This window comes from Jaculus jaculus, chromosome 10 (assembly GCF_020740685.1).
Source record: "Jaculus jaculus isolate mJacJac1 chromosome 10, mJacJac1.mat.Y.cur, whole genome shotgun sequence".
Taxonomy (NCBI): domain Eukaryota; kingdom Metazoa; phylum Chordata; class Mammalia; order Rodentia; family Dipodidae; genus Jaculus; species Jaculus jaculus.
The window spans coordinates 37,569,736-37,587,801 of NC_059111.1; the positions used below are offsets into that span (position 1 = coordinate 37,569,736).

An 18,066-nucleotide genomic window follows, 5' to 3' on the forward strand; every position below is an offset into this window, starting at 1 on the left:
ATGAGTTGAGGGCCAAGGTTTTGTCTCCCTAAATCTGGATACAGCACTGCCTCCCATTCTGTACCAATCGCTCTGTGTTGTTGTTTTTTTAAATAAACACTAAAATATTGATTTAATTATGTTTGTGCTTAAAGTAGACTAACTTTTAATTGTCTGTCTTTCTTTCTTTTGGTGGTGGGGGATAATTGGACACACCGAATTGGCCTCAGGAGCTTCCTCTGCAGACAGCTCTTGGTCTCCACCTGCAACAGCCTCAACCTCCCTATTGGAACCTCCACCTTCCTTTACTGAATCAAGCACCTTCTCCCTGGCGGGTCAAAACACCACACACATAATATCCACTGATCAGACAATACTCATCCATGGGCTTGCCCTCTCCACCAGTGATCATCCTGCCATCACCCAATCTGCTCTGGAAATTTCATATTCACCTGCATCTTCAGGTGACAGTGGGTTGAGTCCAGGCAGCCAAGATGGGACCAGAGACAGCTTTGCCCTGTCAGAATTACCAGGACTGAGTGGCTACATGTCGACCCCAGATCATTTCTTAGAGACTACCACTCCAGTCCCAGCTTTACAGTACATCACCACTAGTTCAATGACCATCGCCACCAAAGGCCAAGAGCTGGTGGTGTTCTTCAGTCTGCGTGTTGCTAACATGCCTTTCTCCTATGACCTGTTCAACAAGAGCTCTCTGGAGTACCAAGCCCTGGAGCAACGGTTCACAGAACTGGTGAGTGGGAACCGCTTACAGCTCTTGACTCTTTGTCTCCTCATTCCTTCTGGTGGTTGTTTTTGTGATGTGATGGCATAATCACTGGCTAGCCAGAGCAGTGCAGGTTAGAAAAGGCAAGCCTCTGAGGCAGCTGCTACAGAAGACATGCAGCTAGAATTTTGAGATGGATTTAAATCTGATCAGGGGAGTGAACTTTGCAGGAAAACATTGCCTCAAGCTTCCTTAAAGGAAGCTAATACTCTCTTCATTGTGGTTATTTTCTTTAAAATACTTTACTAGGCTGGAGGGATGACTTAGTGGTTAAGGCATTTGCCTGCAAAGCCAAAGGACCCAGGTTTGATTCCCCAGGACCTACATTAGCCAGATGCACAAGGGAACCCATCTGGAGTCCCTCTGCAGTGGCTGGATACCCTGATGCACCAATTCACTCTCTCTATATCTCTCTCTGTCAAATAAATAAAAATGGAATATTTTTTAATAAATAAAATGTCTTTATTTATTTACAAGTAGAGAGAAAAGAAAGAAAAAAATGGGTACAACAGGACCTCCAGTCACTGAAAACAAACTCCAGATGCATGCATCACCTTGTGCATCTGGCTTTATGTGGGCACTGGGGAACTGAATCTGGGTCGTTAGGCTTTACAGACAAGCACCTTAACCAGTGAGCAATCTCTCCAGCCTCATTATGGTTATTCTTAAATTGTTCTAATGAGATAATGCAGAAAGAACCACAGTACTGAATATGGAACCTGAAAACAGTATAGATAAACTTTTTCAAAGCTGTAGGTATGTGATGAAAGAGAACAAAGCTACACTGCTCCCGCATGGGAGAGGAGAGTTCAGATGGAAGGGCTCGTCTGTCAGTCCCCTTAAGTTCTTATAATAACTAAATGACCCTTCAAACTTTGACAAAGAGAGATGAGCATAATTACATACATTTTGATCACAAGCACCTTCACACTGACATGCTTATTTTATTACTACAAGTATAAAAAGCACAAGTGTAGTAGAAATCTTGAAAAAAATGTGACACCTTTACAGTCATGGCTGAATAAAAAGGAAGCTCTGCAGTGCATATCATGTCCATTGCAGAATCTCTGACAAAGGCAGAAAAATATGTGTATGTTACTTCTAAGTTAAGTCCCTACAAAAATTAAACTTTGCATGAAATCCATACTCTCAAATAAGTATTTGTTTTAAAGAAAGACACACACACACACACACACACACACACACACACACACACACACCATGAGATGAGTACCTGGACAGTCTCAGGAAGAGTACCAAGGAACCTACCTCTGGCATCCTCATAAGATGCATGCTAAACTACCATCGTGAAAGACACCATAGTTTAAAGTAGATGCAACTTTATTTCTCCCTCAGTTGATATTTGGGACAGCTGTGTTCTACAATGTCATCCACAGACCCATATTTCTTCATCTGTGGCTCTGCTACCCATAAGGGAGTTCTCTCATTTGCATAGTTAAGGCTAGGTGCCTGGTGGGTCCCTATTGTCACTTGTCAGACAGGGAAGGGAGGGAGAGGAAGACAGTTTCCTTGTCAACAAGTGATATCCAAGTAGCCTACATCCCTCCACTTAAAATTCGATTGGTATAGCTAGTCACATGACCACACCTTGCTGCATTAAGGCTGAAAAATATAGTCTCTAATGAGCCATCTCCTTTTCCATCACATTCTACACATGAGCTTGTAAGCTAGGATAGCTAGGCATCTGCACACAAACTGAAGAGAAAATTGGTACCCAAGGCCAAAACATTCTAACTCAAGAAAAGCAAGTTTCATCAGAGGAGAAGAAATCGGAACAGAGTATATGAAGTACATTTCCAAGCCTTGTACAAAATTTAATCTTGTTTTCACAATAACTTTGTCAAGTTGGTACTATAATGCCAGATAAGGGACTGGAAAGAACAGGTGTGAGGCAAACCTGGGAGAAGCAGCTTTCCCGTGGTGCTCCCTGCCTCACAGGGGTGTGGCACACCCAGGAGAGGGTCACTACAGACAACTTCTGTGACTGTCAAACATTTCTGAAAAGTGACCTCAAAGACAGCAGTGACCCACAAGAGGCAAGCACGCCTGTGCTTGAGGGGAACAAGTCTTGAAGCTGTTTTTGAGGTTATTAAATCATGGCTGGAAAGGGGTACACCACAGTGGTTACATATCTTGAGGAGGGTCACACAGCTAGTTAAAGTCAGTTCCAGGACTGGTATCCAAGTCCTAACTGCCAGGTCTCTGCTGCCCACCTGGTGTCACATGTGCGCTGGCTATGAAACACCCACTGTGCAGACAGACCACTGGCAGTGTTTACTTCAACAGGTCATTTCAAATTGAGGTCCATTTATACAGGTGTAGGTCAATGTGCCCCTGGGCTCAACCTGGAATAGTTTTTATTCACGTTTTCTTTTAATCACTAAATCTGGCATTCTTTGCTGATAGCAGTGGCTTGTATTTCTAAAAGTCATCTGTTCTCATCATGAAGAAATCCCTGCCCATCCATCTCAATGCACAGACAGATGGGTGAAAATGTGAACATGATTACTGCAAATAGATTGTGAAGTAGCAGTGTTCCTGTCTCAAAATTCAAAAGTAAAACTCAAACAATAAAGAAGTGTGTGCATCAGATAATGGAAAGTTGAGTGTGAATGGAATTAGTCACAGCTGAGCACTAAAAGGAGTGGGAGTGAACTGTCTTTTCTTTTACAGCTGGTTCCATATCTAAGTTCCAATCTCACGGGATTTAAGAAGCTGGAAATCCTTAGCTTCGGAAATGGGAGTGTGATCGTGAACAGCAGGGTGCGTTTCACAAAGGTGGTGCCCTACAACCTCACGCAGGCCATGCGCGGGGTCTTGGAGGACTTTCGGTCCACTGCAGCTCAAAACCTTGACCTGGAAATCGACAGCTGCTCTCTCAACATTGAACCAGGTAGGCAAGTCCAACAAAGAAAAGAGAAATTTTTTATTTGTTTTGTTTTCAAGGTGCTATTTGTTTTTTTGTTTTGGGGTTTGTTTTGGTTTGGTTTTGGTTTTTGGTTTTTTGAGGTAGGGTCTCACTCTAGCCCAGGCTGACCTGGAATTCACTATGTAGTCTCAGGGTGGCCTCGAACTCACAGCGATCCTCCTACCTCTGCCTCCCAAGTGCTGGGATTAAAGGCGTGTGCCACCACGCCCAGCTCAAGGTGCTATTTGTTAACAGGGAATAAAAATACAGTTCTCACCATGAAGGGAATAAGAGAGAGATTTTTCAGGAGCCAAATATGAGTGACCAGGGCCTAGGAACACAGATTTAGATTACCCCAAATTCCATGTGCCAACAAGGTAACAGTTTCATGAAGTTTTTTAAGTAACAGAACAAAGAAAGTCATAAATCAAGGCACCTTCAGATACACTGGTTGGGAACATCAGGTAGGCAGGCTGCAGTGAAGTGGGGAAGCCTCCATTATAGGCTCAGACACTTTTTCATGCCATTCTTTTTTTTTTTTTTAATTTTTATTTATTTATTTGAGAGCGATAGACACAGAGAGAAAGACAGAGAGAGGGAGAGAGAGAGAATGGGCGCGCCAGGGCTTCCAGCCTCTGCAAACGAACTCCGGATGCGTGCGCCCCCTTGTGCATCTGGCTAACGTGGGACCTGGGGAACCGAGCCTTGAACCGGGGTCCTTAGGCTTCACAGGCAAGCGCTTAACCGCTAAGCCATCTCTCCAGCCCTTTTTCATGCTATTCTTGCCTTCAGGTTAGTTAGTATATTCCAAAGTGTTACACCCTGTATTCACAAAGATGTCATGTGGAACACAGAGGTGGGGAATAATTGGCTATCAAAGTGACTAAAGACAAACCAAGATATTTTGGCTCTGAGCCCAAAACATTCCATCTCTCCACAATCACAAGTTCTAATCAGTCATCCAGCTTGTCTGAAGTAGGGGCAGCTACTTTTCAGGGACTTCAGTTCACATGTTCAACTATCAAACCACAAAAATCAAATTAAAACTATACATTGTCAGACAACCTCGGGGGAACTACGGGCTGCAGGACTAGAAGGGGAGTGCACAGACGTGCAGCTTGAAGGTTTTCCACAGCAGAAAGCACAGTCAGCACACCTGCTACTGCACCATCTGAGAGTTTAGTTTCCTCAGCACAAAAGTTCCAACCGGATGACTTTTTTTTAATGTAGCCTACAATCAAGCTAATTTACATCCTGTTAGAGGTGAAAAGCACTTTTTTAGTAAAGGATAATCAGGGTGCTCCACTTCATAAGTGTAAGGTCACAGTGAACTACCCAAATAGCATTTTCATAGCGTAATTCTGAGTGAAACTGAGACCACCATCCTGAGGAGAGAAAAGTAATTTGATCAAAATTCAAACTTGAAGAAAGTCACCAAAGAAAGAAAATAATTTCTCTTCCCAGTTGTACACCCAGATCAGCTCACAAGTCCATCAAACAAGAGGTGGTCCAAGACTGGGATAGAAAGTAGACATTCTAAGCCAGGCATGGTGGTGCACAACTTTAATTCCAGCTTGGGAGACAGATGTAGGGAGATAACTGAGTTCAAGGCCACCATGAGACTATATAGTGAATACAGTGAAACCTCACCTCAAAAAAAAAAAAAAATTTAAAAAAAGAAAGGAAGGAAAGACATTCTCAGTAATAAAGCAGAGTTTTTGTACCATGGTAACCACCTATACCTATAGGAGACTGTTCTCACCACTCATTTCAAATTGTTTTATAACCAACTGAAGGGCATTTCTTAACTCCCTGGAGCACAGGAGAGCAGGACTGCAGACCCACAGCCAGAGGAACCTTCCAGTCAGCTTCAAAACAAAACTCTCTATGGCTATGAATTAGTGAAGGGGGTATTTAACACTCTCTTTGAGTCTCTGTGGACTAACAAGGAAGGCAGCATGAAAAGGCTTGGAGCAGAATTGCAAGCCAAAATAAGCTCAGTGGTAACCATTTATCTTTGACAGAAGAGGCTTTTGAGCAACTTTTCAAAAAGTGCCCCAGTACCTTGGTAAACAGGATTCTTATAAAGATAGCACACCCTTAGGCCGTGAGCCTGGGAGTAGTGACCTCTACATAGGAGCAGCTAGGTAAGCCCAGTGGATGCAGAAGCAATGGAAGACAGCCTAAGTGCCTGTTAAAGCCTGACTGCCTCTTCTGAGAAATGGCCAAGAGCTGGGAAGGAACCAGGGGTGCCTGCCAGTCACTATGAGGAGACCTATCTCTGTTCACTGGGCAGAGATAATAGGAAGGATAAACAGGAGAAGCAGGAGTCCACAGGGGAGGTGAGGGTCCACACCTGGCTTCACTCTCATCCTCAGTCAGCTACAGTTTCCTTAAGGACCCACCCATGTAAGAAAGTTAAAAGAGGCCGGGCGTGGTGGCGCACGCCTTTAATCCCAGCACTCGGGAGGCAGAGGTAGGAGGATCTCCGAGAGTTCGAGGCCACCCTGAGACTACATAGTGAATTCCAGGTCAGCCTGAGCCAGAGTGAGACTCTACCTCGAAAAACCAAAAAAAAAAAAAAAAAAAGAAAGTTAAAAGAGTAAATGGTGATGGGTAAAGAAAGACAAGCAGAGGGAAAGTACCAAAGCAGAGACAAGGGAAGATAAGAAATGGGTAGGAAAGCTGGAGAGATGGCTTAGTGGTTAAGCGCTTGCCTGTGAAGCCTAACAACCCCAGTTTGAGGCTCGATTCCCCAGGACCCACGTTAGCCAGATGCACAAGGGGGCACACGTGTCTGGAGTTCTTTTGCAGTGGCTGGAAGCCCTGGCGTGCCCATTCTCTCTCTCTCTGTCTCTTTCTCTCCCTCTCTGTCACTCTCAAATAAATAAAAATGAACAAAAAATACTTTAAAAAAAGAAATGGGTAGGAAAGAGAGTTATAACTATGGTTACCCTGAACTTAGAGAAATTACACAGGTAGCAGGCCCAGAGTTTAGAGGAAACACCCACATGGTAGATCTAGAATTTAGAGAACATATAAATGTGGTAAGCTCAAAGATCAGAGAAAAATCATCCATGTGATTGCATAGGGTACTAGTAGAGTAATTAAAAGAAGTAGTATGTCAGCCGGGTGTGCTGGTGCACGCCTTTAATCCCAGCATGTGGGAAGCAGAGGTAAGAGGATCACTGTGAGTTCAAGGCCACCCTGAGACTACATAGTGAGTTCCAGGTAAGCCTGGGCTAGAGTGAGACCCTACCTTGAAAAACCAAAAAAAAGTATGTCAAAATACTTGTGTGACAAATGGAGCTGAAATAGCTATGCCGTATAGCTTTTCCTGTAAGCAGCCAATAGAATTGTACAATTGTGCTGAAGTTAGATTTATGTACAGCTCCTGAGGTTAAATAAAAAGAAATGCCTCCAGGGAGTGTGCCGTGGGGTGCAGGCACAACTTCAAAGTAGGGACAATATGGGGAAGATAAAGTCTGCTGGATAACCTGGAGATGCTGTCTGCTTTCCACAAGCCCAGTATCATCAGCTCAAGAACCTTCCAAAGAAGTGGATAGGCTGAGGCAAGGTAAAGTGGTGAATCTGAATGTAAATGAATGAATGAATGACTTCTTGTGGCATCTGCAAGGGAAATACTTTGCAAAAACTATTGGAATGGTACACTGAGCTTTGAGGGAAACAATTGTCTACACTCTATTCATTATTAAATAACTGGAGATATGAACCCTGTTTTGTTTTTTTTTTATTTTTTTTGTTCATTTTTTATTTATTTATTTGAGAGCAACAGACATAGAGTGAAAGACAGATAGAGGGAGAGAGAGAGAATGGGCGCGCCAGGGCTTCCAGCCTCTGCAAATGAACTCCAGATGCGTGCGCCCCCTTGTGCATCTGGCTAACGTGGGACCTGGGGAACCGAGCCTCGAACTGGGTTTCTTAGGCTTCACAGGCAAGCGCTTAACCGCTAAGCCATCTCTTCAGCCCTTGAACCCTGTTTTTAATAAATGAAAAACTCCTAAAATAGGACTGGATGCAAAACTTAATGAATAGGGGCTGGGGTGATGGCCCAGCAGTTAAAGGCACTTGATTGCAAGCTTGCCAGCCCAAGTTCAAGTCCACAGCACCCACATAAAGCCAGATGAAAATCGTTCATATGTCTGTAATCCCAATGTGCCTATGGTAATGGGAGGCAGAGCAAAGAGAATTCAAAAGCTCTAGGACCAGCTGGAATGCTGCACACACACTGGGGGAGGGGGAGGAGACAAAAACAAGGGAGACCCTGTCTCAAGCAAGGTTTTGGAAGGATACAACAAACACCCAAGTCTATCCTCAGACCTACACTCAAAACATACTTAAAACTTGAAGAAAGTCACCAAGGAAAAAAAATAATTTCCCTTCCCAGTTGTACACCCAGATCAGCTCACATGTCCATCAAACAAAAGGTGGCCCAAGACTGGAATAGAAAGAAGACATCTAAGCCAGCTATGGTGGCGCACGCCTTTAATCCCAGCACTTTGGAGACAGAAGTAGGGCATCACTGTGAGTTCAAGGCCGCCCTGAGACTCCATAGTGAATTCAGCTAATACACACACACACACACACACACACACACACACACACACACACAGGAGAAAAGTAAAAGTTATTAATGTAAGAAATCTGCCAAGAAATGGCTGTGACAGACTGGGAAGAAGGAACAGTTGGTAAAGTGCTTACATTGCAAGTGTGGGGACTTGATTTGATCTCCAGACCTTATACTTGAAAAAAAATCACTAGGCATAGTAGTGGACTCGGGCAATCTCTGTGCTGGGAGGTAAAAACAGGAAGATTCCAAGGGCTAGCTGACTGCTCTAGCCTACCTGACAAGTTCCAAACCAATGACAGACTGTCCCCAAAACAAACAAAAAACAGGTAGATGGCACATGGGGAGCAATACCCAAGGTTCTCCTCGGGCCTCAACTCCACATACAAGTGCACACACACAAAAAAAGGCCTTGTGAGCCAGTTTGTACATAAACAACGCTTCAACCAAAACATGTGACGACCAAAAGATTAGAAAATGAAATGTGACTTTACAAAAGTTAAGAACTAGACTGGTGACATGACTTTATGGGTCAAGGAACTTGTGGCACAAGCATGACAGCCTAAATTCTAATCCCTAGAACCCCCAAAAGATAATAGTGAGCATGTTTCTTCCTAGCCCTCCTGCAGGGAGATGGGAAGTGAGGACAGGAGAAGGCCTGGACACTCATGGGCCAGATATCTCAGCATTCACAGCAGCGAGCAAGAGGCCCTGCGTCAAATGAGGTGGAAGGCAAAGAGTGGCGCCCGGGGTTGGGCCTCATGTCCACACAGGCATCATGTCATGCACACGCCCAAAATCACGTGGTCACATACACAAAATTTTGTTTTGTTTTAGTTAAAAAAGACAGTGTATGAGGCCTAGCAGGGTGGTGCACGCCTTTAACCCCAGCCCTCAGGAGGCAGAGGTAGGAGGACTGCCGTGAGTTCAAGGCCAGCCTGAGACTACTGAGTGAATTATAGGTCAGCCTAAGCTGGAGCAAGACCCTACCTCAAAAAAAAAACAAGTATGATTTTATCTATGTAAATCAAAATGCCTAAATTCCAAAAGGGCTCCTTGTTAAGCTGTACATAGGGAGAGGCCACTGTGCACCCAAAAGTTTGCCTTCCCATCAACGATGGTGGAGAAAGACGCTACTTTCAAAAGAGGAAGCATCAAGAGTAAACCACCTGACATTGACCTTGGCAGTGACGAGTACTAACTAACAGGGCACAGCAGGCCACACAGCTGTATGAGCCACCACTGATGGCTCTTGAGAAACAGCCAAGACCATGTAAGTCAGGTACACAATTTGACAGACACAAACACCAGATCCATGTGTCATCCTCCCTCTGTTTACATCTCAATTCAGGACTCCAAACACCCAAAGAAGCCACTATTCAAAACAGTTAATTTCTTAATTCTAAGAAAGTTCATTTTTATAAAACATGTTGAACATAAAACCTAGAACACTGTTCTAAAAAAACAATCCAGTACAAGTATCGTAAAGTGATTCTAGTATCAGAACTCTATACAGTCTGATTTGCAGTACGGGGACAGAACCCAATCTTCCTGTGCTAGATGCATGCATCACCATTGAGTTCCATACACAGTCATCAAGTACCTATAGCCACCTAATATTTGATTAAAATGCCAAAAATACTCATTGGAGGAAAGACAGCCTCTTCAGCAAATGGTGTTGGGAAAACTGGATATATATCTGCAGAAGGATGAAAATAGATTCTTCTCTCTTGCCATGCACGAAAATTAAGTCCAAATGGATCAAAGACCTTAACATCAGACCTGAAACTCGGAAACTGCTAGAGGAAAAAGTAGGGGAAACCCTTCAACATATTGGTCTTGGCAAAGACTTTCTGAATACAACCCCAATTGCTCAGGCAATAAAACCACAGATTAACCACTGGGACCTCATGAAATTACAAAGATTTTGCACTGCAAAGGACACAATGACAAAAGCAGAGACAACCTACAGAATGGGAAAAAAATCTTCGCCAGCTATATATCTGATAGAGGATTAATATCTAGGATATACAAAGAACTCAAAAAGTTAAATAATAAGGAATCAAACAAGCCAATCAAAAAATGGGCTATGGAGCTAAATAGAGTATTCTCAAAGGAAGAAATACAAAGGGCACACAAGCATCTAAAAAGATGTTCTACGTCACTAATGATCAAGGAAAAGCAGATTAAAACTACATTGAGATTCCATCTCACTCCTGTCAGATTGGCAACCATCATGAAAACAAATGATCACTAATGTTGGTGAGGATGTGGAAAAACAAGAACCCTTCTACACTGCTGGTGGGAATGCAATCTGGTCCAGCCATTGTGGAAAACAGTGTGGAGGTTCCTAAAACAGCTAAAGATTGATCTACCATATGACCCAGCTATAGCACTCCTAGGCATATATCCTAAGGACTCATCTCATTTCCTTAGAAGTACGTGCTCAGCCATGTTTATTGCTGCTCAATTTATAATAGCTGGGAAATGGAACCAGCCTAGATGTCCTTCACCTGATGAGTGGATAATGAAGATGTGGCACATTTATACAATGGAGTTCTACTCAGCGGTAAAGAAAAATGAAGTTATGAAATTTGCAGAAAAATGGATGGACCTGGAAAGTATTATACTAAGTGAGGTAACCCAGGCCCAGAAAGCCAAGTGCCACATGTTCTCTCTCATATGTGTACCCTAGCTACAGATGATTGGGCTTCTGCATGAGAAGGAAAATACTTAGTAGCAGAGGCCAGTAAGTTAAAAAGGAGACATAAAGGGAAGAGAAAGGAAGGGAGGAGGGTACTTAATAGGTTGATATTGTATATATGTAAGTACAATGATTGAGATGGGGAGGTAATATGATGGAGAATGGAATCTCAAAGGGGAAAGTGTCAGGGGGGAGGGAGAGAATTACCATGGGATATTTTTTTATAATCATGGAAAATGCTAATAAAAATTTTAAAAAAGAACTAAATGTCTAAGTTTTAAAACAGTAAAGAAAAATGTGCAAGAGACTTTCAGTCATTTTCTTCTGTTTGTTAGTCTAGCGGTATGAAAGCTCTTTTGCTCCTAGTTTTGCACAGCAGCTAGCTGAGCCAGGTTTTCCCTCTTCCATGGGATATTTGAGAATATGATATCCTGGTGATTAACAGGTGAGCCAATTATAATGTCTTCCTAGTACCAGATGATCATGCTGCCTCTCAGGTCACTGGGTCCTGAATGAAAACATTCTATTAGATTCCTAGAAAACAAGGACTCCGATTCCCTTTTGCCCTGCTGTTCAGGTATGGCGGGCTTGGCTGACACACTGCACCAACCAGGACCCAGCTGAAGTGAGAGGCCTGAGGGCACTGGCAAGCCAAGGTCTGAATAGCACCAGAGATGAAGGTGATTTTTAGCAAATACAGAAAACCTCCCTGATTCTGACTTTAATCCTTTGAGTATTTGCTTGAATTCACTGATGCAAGTCCAATCTGATTGAGAAAGCAGCATGAAAGAGAATCAAGTGGAAAACCTTCACTGAGAGAAAGGCAGTTGCTGGAAGTATTATATGTGAAAAATAAATACTTCACTTTGTCTATGGGAGAATATCCCAAGAATTTCTCCTTAGAAAATGGAGAGGGTATCCCATGATTTTAAATTTTTCCCACGCAAGGTGGCTAAGCACTGTTTAGTTTATTCTGAAGTCAAATATGGGTGACTGTGGCCTGGGAACACAGATTTAAGTTATAGCAGACTCCATGTCCCAACATGTTAACCATCTCATGAAGTTTTTATAGTCACAGAACAAAACAAGGTCATAAAATCAAGACACTTGGGCTGGAGAGATGGCTTAGTGGTTAAGGTGCTTGCCTATGAAGCCTAAGGACCCATATTCAACTCTCCAGATCCCACGTAAGCCAGATGTGCAAAAAAGGCCAGGCAAGTGTGAGGTCCCACATGCCCGCTAGATGGCACAAGCAAATGGAGTTCAGTTGAAGTGACTGAAGCCCTGCGTGCCAATTCATATTCTCTCTCTCTCTCTCTCTAAAATAAAAAAAAAATCAAGTCATTTTTCAAGCACTTTGGCAGAAACATCAGGTGGGCAGATGGTTCCAGCAAAGCAAGGGGGTCTCTGCTACAGGCCTCAGGTGCTGCCTCATTATGTTCTTAGCCTTTGGGTGCTCCAAAGCTAAGAGTCTGCAACCCAAATAAAATAGTTACAGGGTATTAGGTCAGACACAGAGAAGGGTGATAAATGGTCATTACAGGGAGTAAGATAGTCCAGCCTCTCCACAATCATGGAAACTCCTGATTAGCCTTACAGGCTATTCCAGGTAGATGTGTTGCTTTCTAGAAACTTCAGACATGCCAAGCAAACAGATAGTGGATACAATGTAATTTGATGCACAGGAATCATGGGAATGACAAAGCCTGTGTAAATAGGATATTAACATCTAACTTTATGCAGATGTAAAATGCCTAGACCATAATCAATAGTAAATAGTGAATCAAACAAAGTTACTGCCTTCTAGATATTAGCCTCCTTTTCCTATAAGAGCCAAAGAGTCAATACTCTATGTTTAACAAGCCAAAAGGTAAAATTTTTAAAAATCACACAATGCTGAAAGAGGGGAGACAAGTTCATCAGCGGTGTAGCCACTGGTAAACTGTCCATTCCTGTGAGGATGAGCTATATTGTGGTGATGAACTATAAGAACAAACTGTGGGGATAAAATATGGATTTCCCAGTTTGGAGGGCAGGGTGCAGCCCTAAATTTAGAGAAGATTAACCTCTGAAAGTATCCTATCCAGAAGTAGGCAAACTGCTTCTAGGAGCAAAGCCTGGGAGGTGAGAGAGCTAACTCCTGGCACACCCCTCCCAGGCGTGGGCTAGCTGCCTCTAGCAACAGCCTGAGGAAAAAGTAAGCTGAAGAGAAGTTTAGTTTTAACCATTAGCAAACCTGCTGCATGTGCTGCACCGCTGCTCTGAAGTTACTGCGGCTGTGGCTTCCTCTACTCTGCATGTAAGTACTCATTGGCACTTTTATTGAATAAAAACCAATACTATATGAACAAGTAGTACATTGCATGAGCAAAGGGTAAGGTACTTCCAACTTTGGATAATCCTAAACATTTGTTAAGGGAAGGGACTTAGGGGTGTGTCCTACTGCACTGTGCTGATCCAGAACACACACTCTGACCACAAGAGCAATCACACTAAGTCCACCTGTTACCTTCAACAGGTCTGTGTCCCTTAGTTACTAACCTCATTTGTCCTTAGTGCTATGGGTCAGTGCTTCTTATGCATGAATGTTTGTTCTGAGACAAGAGTCCAACCCGCTACTGAGGAAAGGAACAAATAGCATATTTTAAGATCAATCAGCATCTCTAAACATTACTTGACAATATTGGTCATCTTTGTTGTTTAGGCCAATGGTACACCAAGGCAGAGGAAACCTAGTCACATTGCTTTAAGTAGGTAGATTATACAGTTGTAAGATTAACTTTAGAGCAAGTTACAAGTAAGGAAATTAGCATCTCACAGCAATATCACAAAAGCTATTTGTAAGATTCATAAGAAATATTTCCAGTTTTTATTCCCATAGTTTCCAGTTTGTTCTTATAGCTCATCCCCACACATTCCATGATAAAAAGATTCCACCCTTTACCCATGATCATGCAGACCACCCTAGTTTAACTCAATGAGTAAAATAAAAAGGCATGAAAGTAAGATAGCTATTAGTAAGGAAGAAGAATGGTATTAATGGGAGAGAAGAGGATAAGATCAAAAGACATTGTATACATATATGAAAATGTCAACAATGGAAAAAATAAAATTTTGAAACATCAAAAGAGCATACTAATCCAAAAATATGAAGTTCTTGTATAACCAATTAAAATGTGAAAACCAAATTTTACTTATATTCATTTATTTGACAGAGAGAAAGGGAGAGAGAGTGAGAGAATGAGTGCCCCAGGGCCTCAAACCAATGCAAATGAACTCCAGTCACGTGCACCCCCTTGTGCATCTGACTAACACTGGGTTCTGGGGTATTGAACCTGGGTCCTTTGACCTTGCAGGCAAATGCCTTAACCTCTAAGCCATCCCTCCAGCCCAATGAAAACCATTTTAATTTGTGAGTTTTCCAGAGGTAGTTTGCTGATCTGATGACTTCAGTGGTTCCTGTTTACCAAGTGGGACAATTAGTGTACCTGGTAGATAGCAGGTATCCAACGGTGAAGGGTAGAGGGAGCGCAGAGAAGTGGTGTGAAGTCTAGAGGGGGTGGACACCACGCAGACCTGGTAGATAGCAAGTGTCTGACGGTGATGGGTCAAGGCAAAGAAGAGAAGATGGGGCTGTTCTAGAACAGCCAGGAGGAAAATCCAGACATTTCTGATAAACTCAAGATTCTAACATTGTTCCACGGTGGTAATCACTTTGGGAACAGCATAGGAACAAAAGAACTCAGACCTGAAGGAAGAGAAAGCAAATAAAAACCAGCTTGTGTCAAAGCCCCTGCCAGATATATTAGTGTCCATGTTAGTGCTCTACTCTAGTGAGTAGTGTGGGAGAAAAAAATATTAAAAACTGGAAATGGAGCTCTGAGAAACCCAAATGGGAAAGTAAGATTGTCAGCAAAGAGCATGGGTTTAGGTACCCAGGAAGGCAGCCCCAAGGAGGAGGGAAGGAGAGAGGCAAGAAATCGTGTTAGTGGAAGTCAGCAATGTCAGCAAGCAGCTGTGGGTAAACAATGAGTGGGTATCACTTAAGGGAACAATTTAGAGGTCATCATAACCCTTTGCATAAAGCAGGCTAGTGGTATGGCCAAGACAGATGACAATGAGGAGACATGGAAAAGAGTTGGCATGCTCTCTCCACCACTGTCCTACCACTTGGAGAAACCCTCCCTCAGAAGTCAGGCTCCCACCTTTCATAGAGCCTGAGAGACAGGGCTGGACAGGAGTGCCCTATGACTATGATTCACACCCAGGCCCTGGAGAAAAGCATCCCTATATGATGCCACTCCCAAGAGGCTATTTAAATGATTTTCATAACTCAAGCTGAGGACATGGCTCAGCTTTGCTTGCTTGCAAAGCTTGAGGATCCGGGTTTGATTCCCCAATACCCTCATAAAGCCGGTTGTGCAATGTGGTGGCATGCATCTGGAGTTCATTTGCAGTGGCAGGGGGCAATGGCATATCCATTCTAATTCTCTCTCCCACTCTTTCTTTCATTCTTTCTCTCACTCTCTCTGTTTGTAAATAAGTAAATAATATGTTTTTAAAAAGATTTACATCTCGAAGTGACAGAGAAAAGGATTGTACCTTTCCTAAAGCAAACATTCCAGGGAAAGGTAAGTCAGCAGTCAAGAAGAAGCAAGGCTGAGGAGAATGGCTTCCTGTCAGGTCCCGGTGTCATTACATTTGCAGGCAATCCCCAGACATACCATTTCTTTGTTTTCATTTGCAAGATCTAAAACATATCCAGACTATGCTGCTTTCTTTTCTGATTTCCCTGCCTAAAGTCAGTGTGGAAAAAAGTGGTTTATGGAAGTAATGCTGCACAGGGGAAATATTAGTCATGGGTTCAGATGGTGGGGGGGAGGAAGAGGCGGAGGGAGGGATTGAAGGGTCAAGATTCTCTTGCAGAGTGTGGTAGCGCACACTGGAGAGGCAGAGGGCAGAAATGGGATCAGGAGATCAAGGCCACCTTTTTTAAAAATTTTTGTTGTTGTTGTTTATCTTATTTATTTATTTGAGAGTGACAGAGAGAGAGAGAGAGAATAGACAAGCCAGGGCTTCCAGCCACTACAAACGTACTCCAGACATGTGTGCCCCCTTGTGCATCTGGCTAATGTGCGTCCTGGAGAACTGAGCTTCAAACCGAGGTCCTTAGGCTTCGCAGGCAAGCACTTAACTACTAAACCATCTCTCTAGCCCCAAGGCCATCTTTGACTACATTGCAAAGACAAGGCCAGTCTGGACTAAGTGAGACCCTGCCTAGAGAGAGAAAGAGAGTGGGGGGGAGGGAAGAAAGAAAAGAAGAGAAACAATAAAGATCTAAGATTCTTCTGAGGTTTTCAGGTGCCTCTCACACCCCATTCAGATCAGCATGCTCTCCTGTGTGCCCTAAGGGTGGTAAGCCCCGTCCATTAGGCCACACCCCACCTGGGACAGCAAAGCATGTGGGAGAGAACCCTGCTATTGCTGCTTGGCTGACCATTCACCTTGTGAGAACTGCCCAAATAAGTGGATCTGAGATACAAGAAGTATAAACCAATGTTAGAATTTTCTGTGATTTACAAAGTGAGAAACAGAGTAGATCACAGCTTGCTTAGTACTCTGCCTAAATCTGCAGCCACTAGCATCATTTTTCATGCAGTCTGTGACGAAGACTCCTCAGAAGTATGAGGGGCTTTCATGGAGTTCTCTGTGCAGGTTGAAGATTTCAAAAATGCAAAACCACATGTAACTTCTCTCTTTGAATGCCCAAGCAGCCTCCTGAAACATGGGCAGACGACGGGGCTGGTAGATGACAAACATTGGAATCAATGTTATAGTCTGGCATCCAGGATTGCTTTCAGAGACAACGTGGATCAGCAAACTCATTTCCCTGTAAAATACATCATTTTTCAGATTCACATTTAGTAGCCAGCTCTGGGGAGGAAGTGGATGTCACTCGTCACAGTAAAGAACAGTCATAATCACTACAATTGATTGATAGCATTTTAATCTTAATAAAGACACAATGCAGGTATAATCCCCACACTCCTCTGCACAACTGGAGAAGCTGTGTTTGGAGGAAGTGTATGTAATTTACCTTTGACTAGTTACACACTAACCAAGTGGTAGAGCTAGAATTCAAAGCCAGGTCTGTGTGTCTACACAGATGATACCATTTTGCTTTTCTACAAAAAAAGAATGCAATAGGGCTGGAGAGATGGCTTAGCAAAGAACTTGCCTGCAAAGTTCAATTCCAGGACCCACATAAACCAGATGCACAAGGTGGCACATGCCTGGAGTTTTTTTGCAGTGGCTGGAGGCCCTAGTGTACACATTCTCTCTCTCTATCTATCTGCCTCTTGCCCTCTCTCTCTCTTTCCCTCTGTCAAGTAAATTTAAAAAATATTTTTTTAAATATTTTTTGTTCATTTTTTATTTATTTATTTGAGAGCGACAGACACAGGGAGAAAGACAGATAGAGGGAGAGAGAGAGAATGGACGCGCCAGGGCTTCCAGCCTCTGCAAATGAACTCCAGATGCGTGCGCCCCCTTGTGCATCTGGCTAACGTGGGACCTGGGGAACCGAGCCTCGAACTGGTGTCCTTAGGCTTCACAGGAAAGTGCTTAACCGCTAGGCCATCTCTCCAGCCCTAAAAAATATTTTTTTTAAAAAAGGAATGCAATACACCCTCCTACTGGGTATGCACTGGCTATTTAATCTATTTAGAAAAACTCCATTCTCTCCCCCTCCTCTTTCTTTCTCTCTCTCTCCCTCCCTCCCTCCCTTCCTCGTTCTCTGTCAAATAAATAAATAATTTAAAAAAAATTTTTTTAAGGGCTGGAGGGATGGCTTAGTGGTCAAGGCATTTGCCTACAAAGCCAAAGGACCCAGGGTTAATTCCCCAGGATCCATATTAGCCAGCTGCACAGGGGGCACACGGGTCTGGAGTTCATTTGCAATGGCTAGAGGCCCTGGCACGCCCATTCTCTCCTTGTCTCCCTCTCTCTCTCCTCTCTCTCTATCTCTCTCTCTCCCCCCTTCTCTCGCCTTCTCCCTCTCTCTCCCTCCCTCTTTCTCT

General features: G+C 43.3%; 1 protein-coding gene across 1 annotated transcript in view; it reads left to right on the top strand.

Moving 5' to 3' along the window:
• Positions 1-18,066, top strand: part of Impg1 (interphotoreceptor matrix proteoglycan 1) — a 124,537-nt gene that overhangs the window by 91,884 nt on the left and 14,587 nt on the right. The window contains exons 13-14 of the mRNA XM_045160049.1: positions 225-733; positions 3,461-3,680. Of these exons, the coding sequence (XP_045015984.1) occupies positions 225-733; positions 3,461-3,680 (729 nt within the window). The remainder of the gene's footprint in view (positions 1-224; positions 734-3,460; positions 3,681-18,066) is intronic.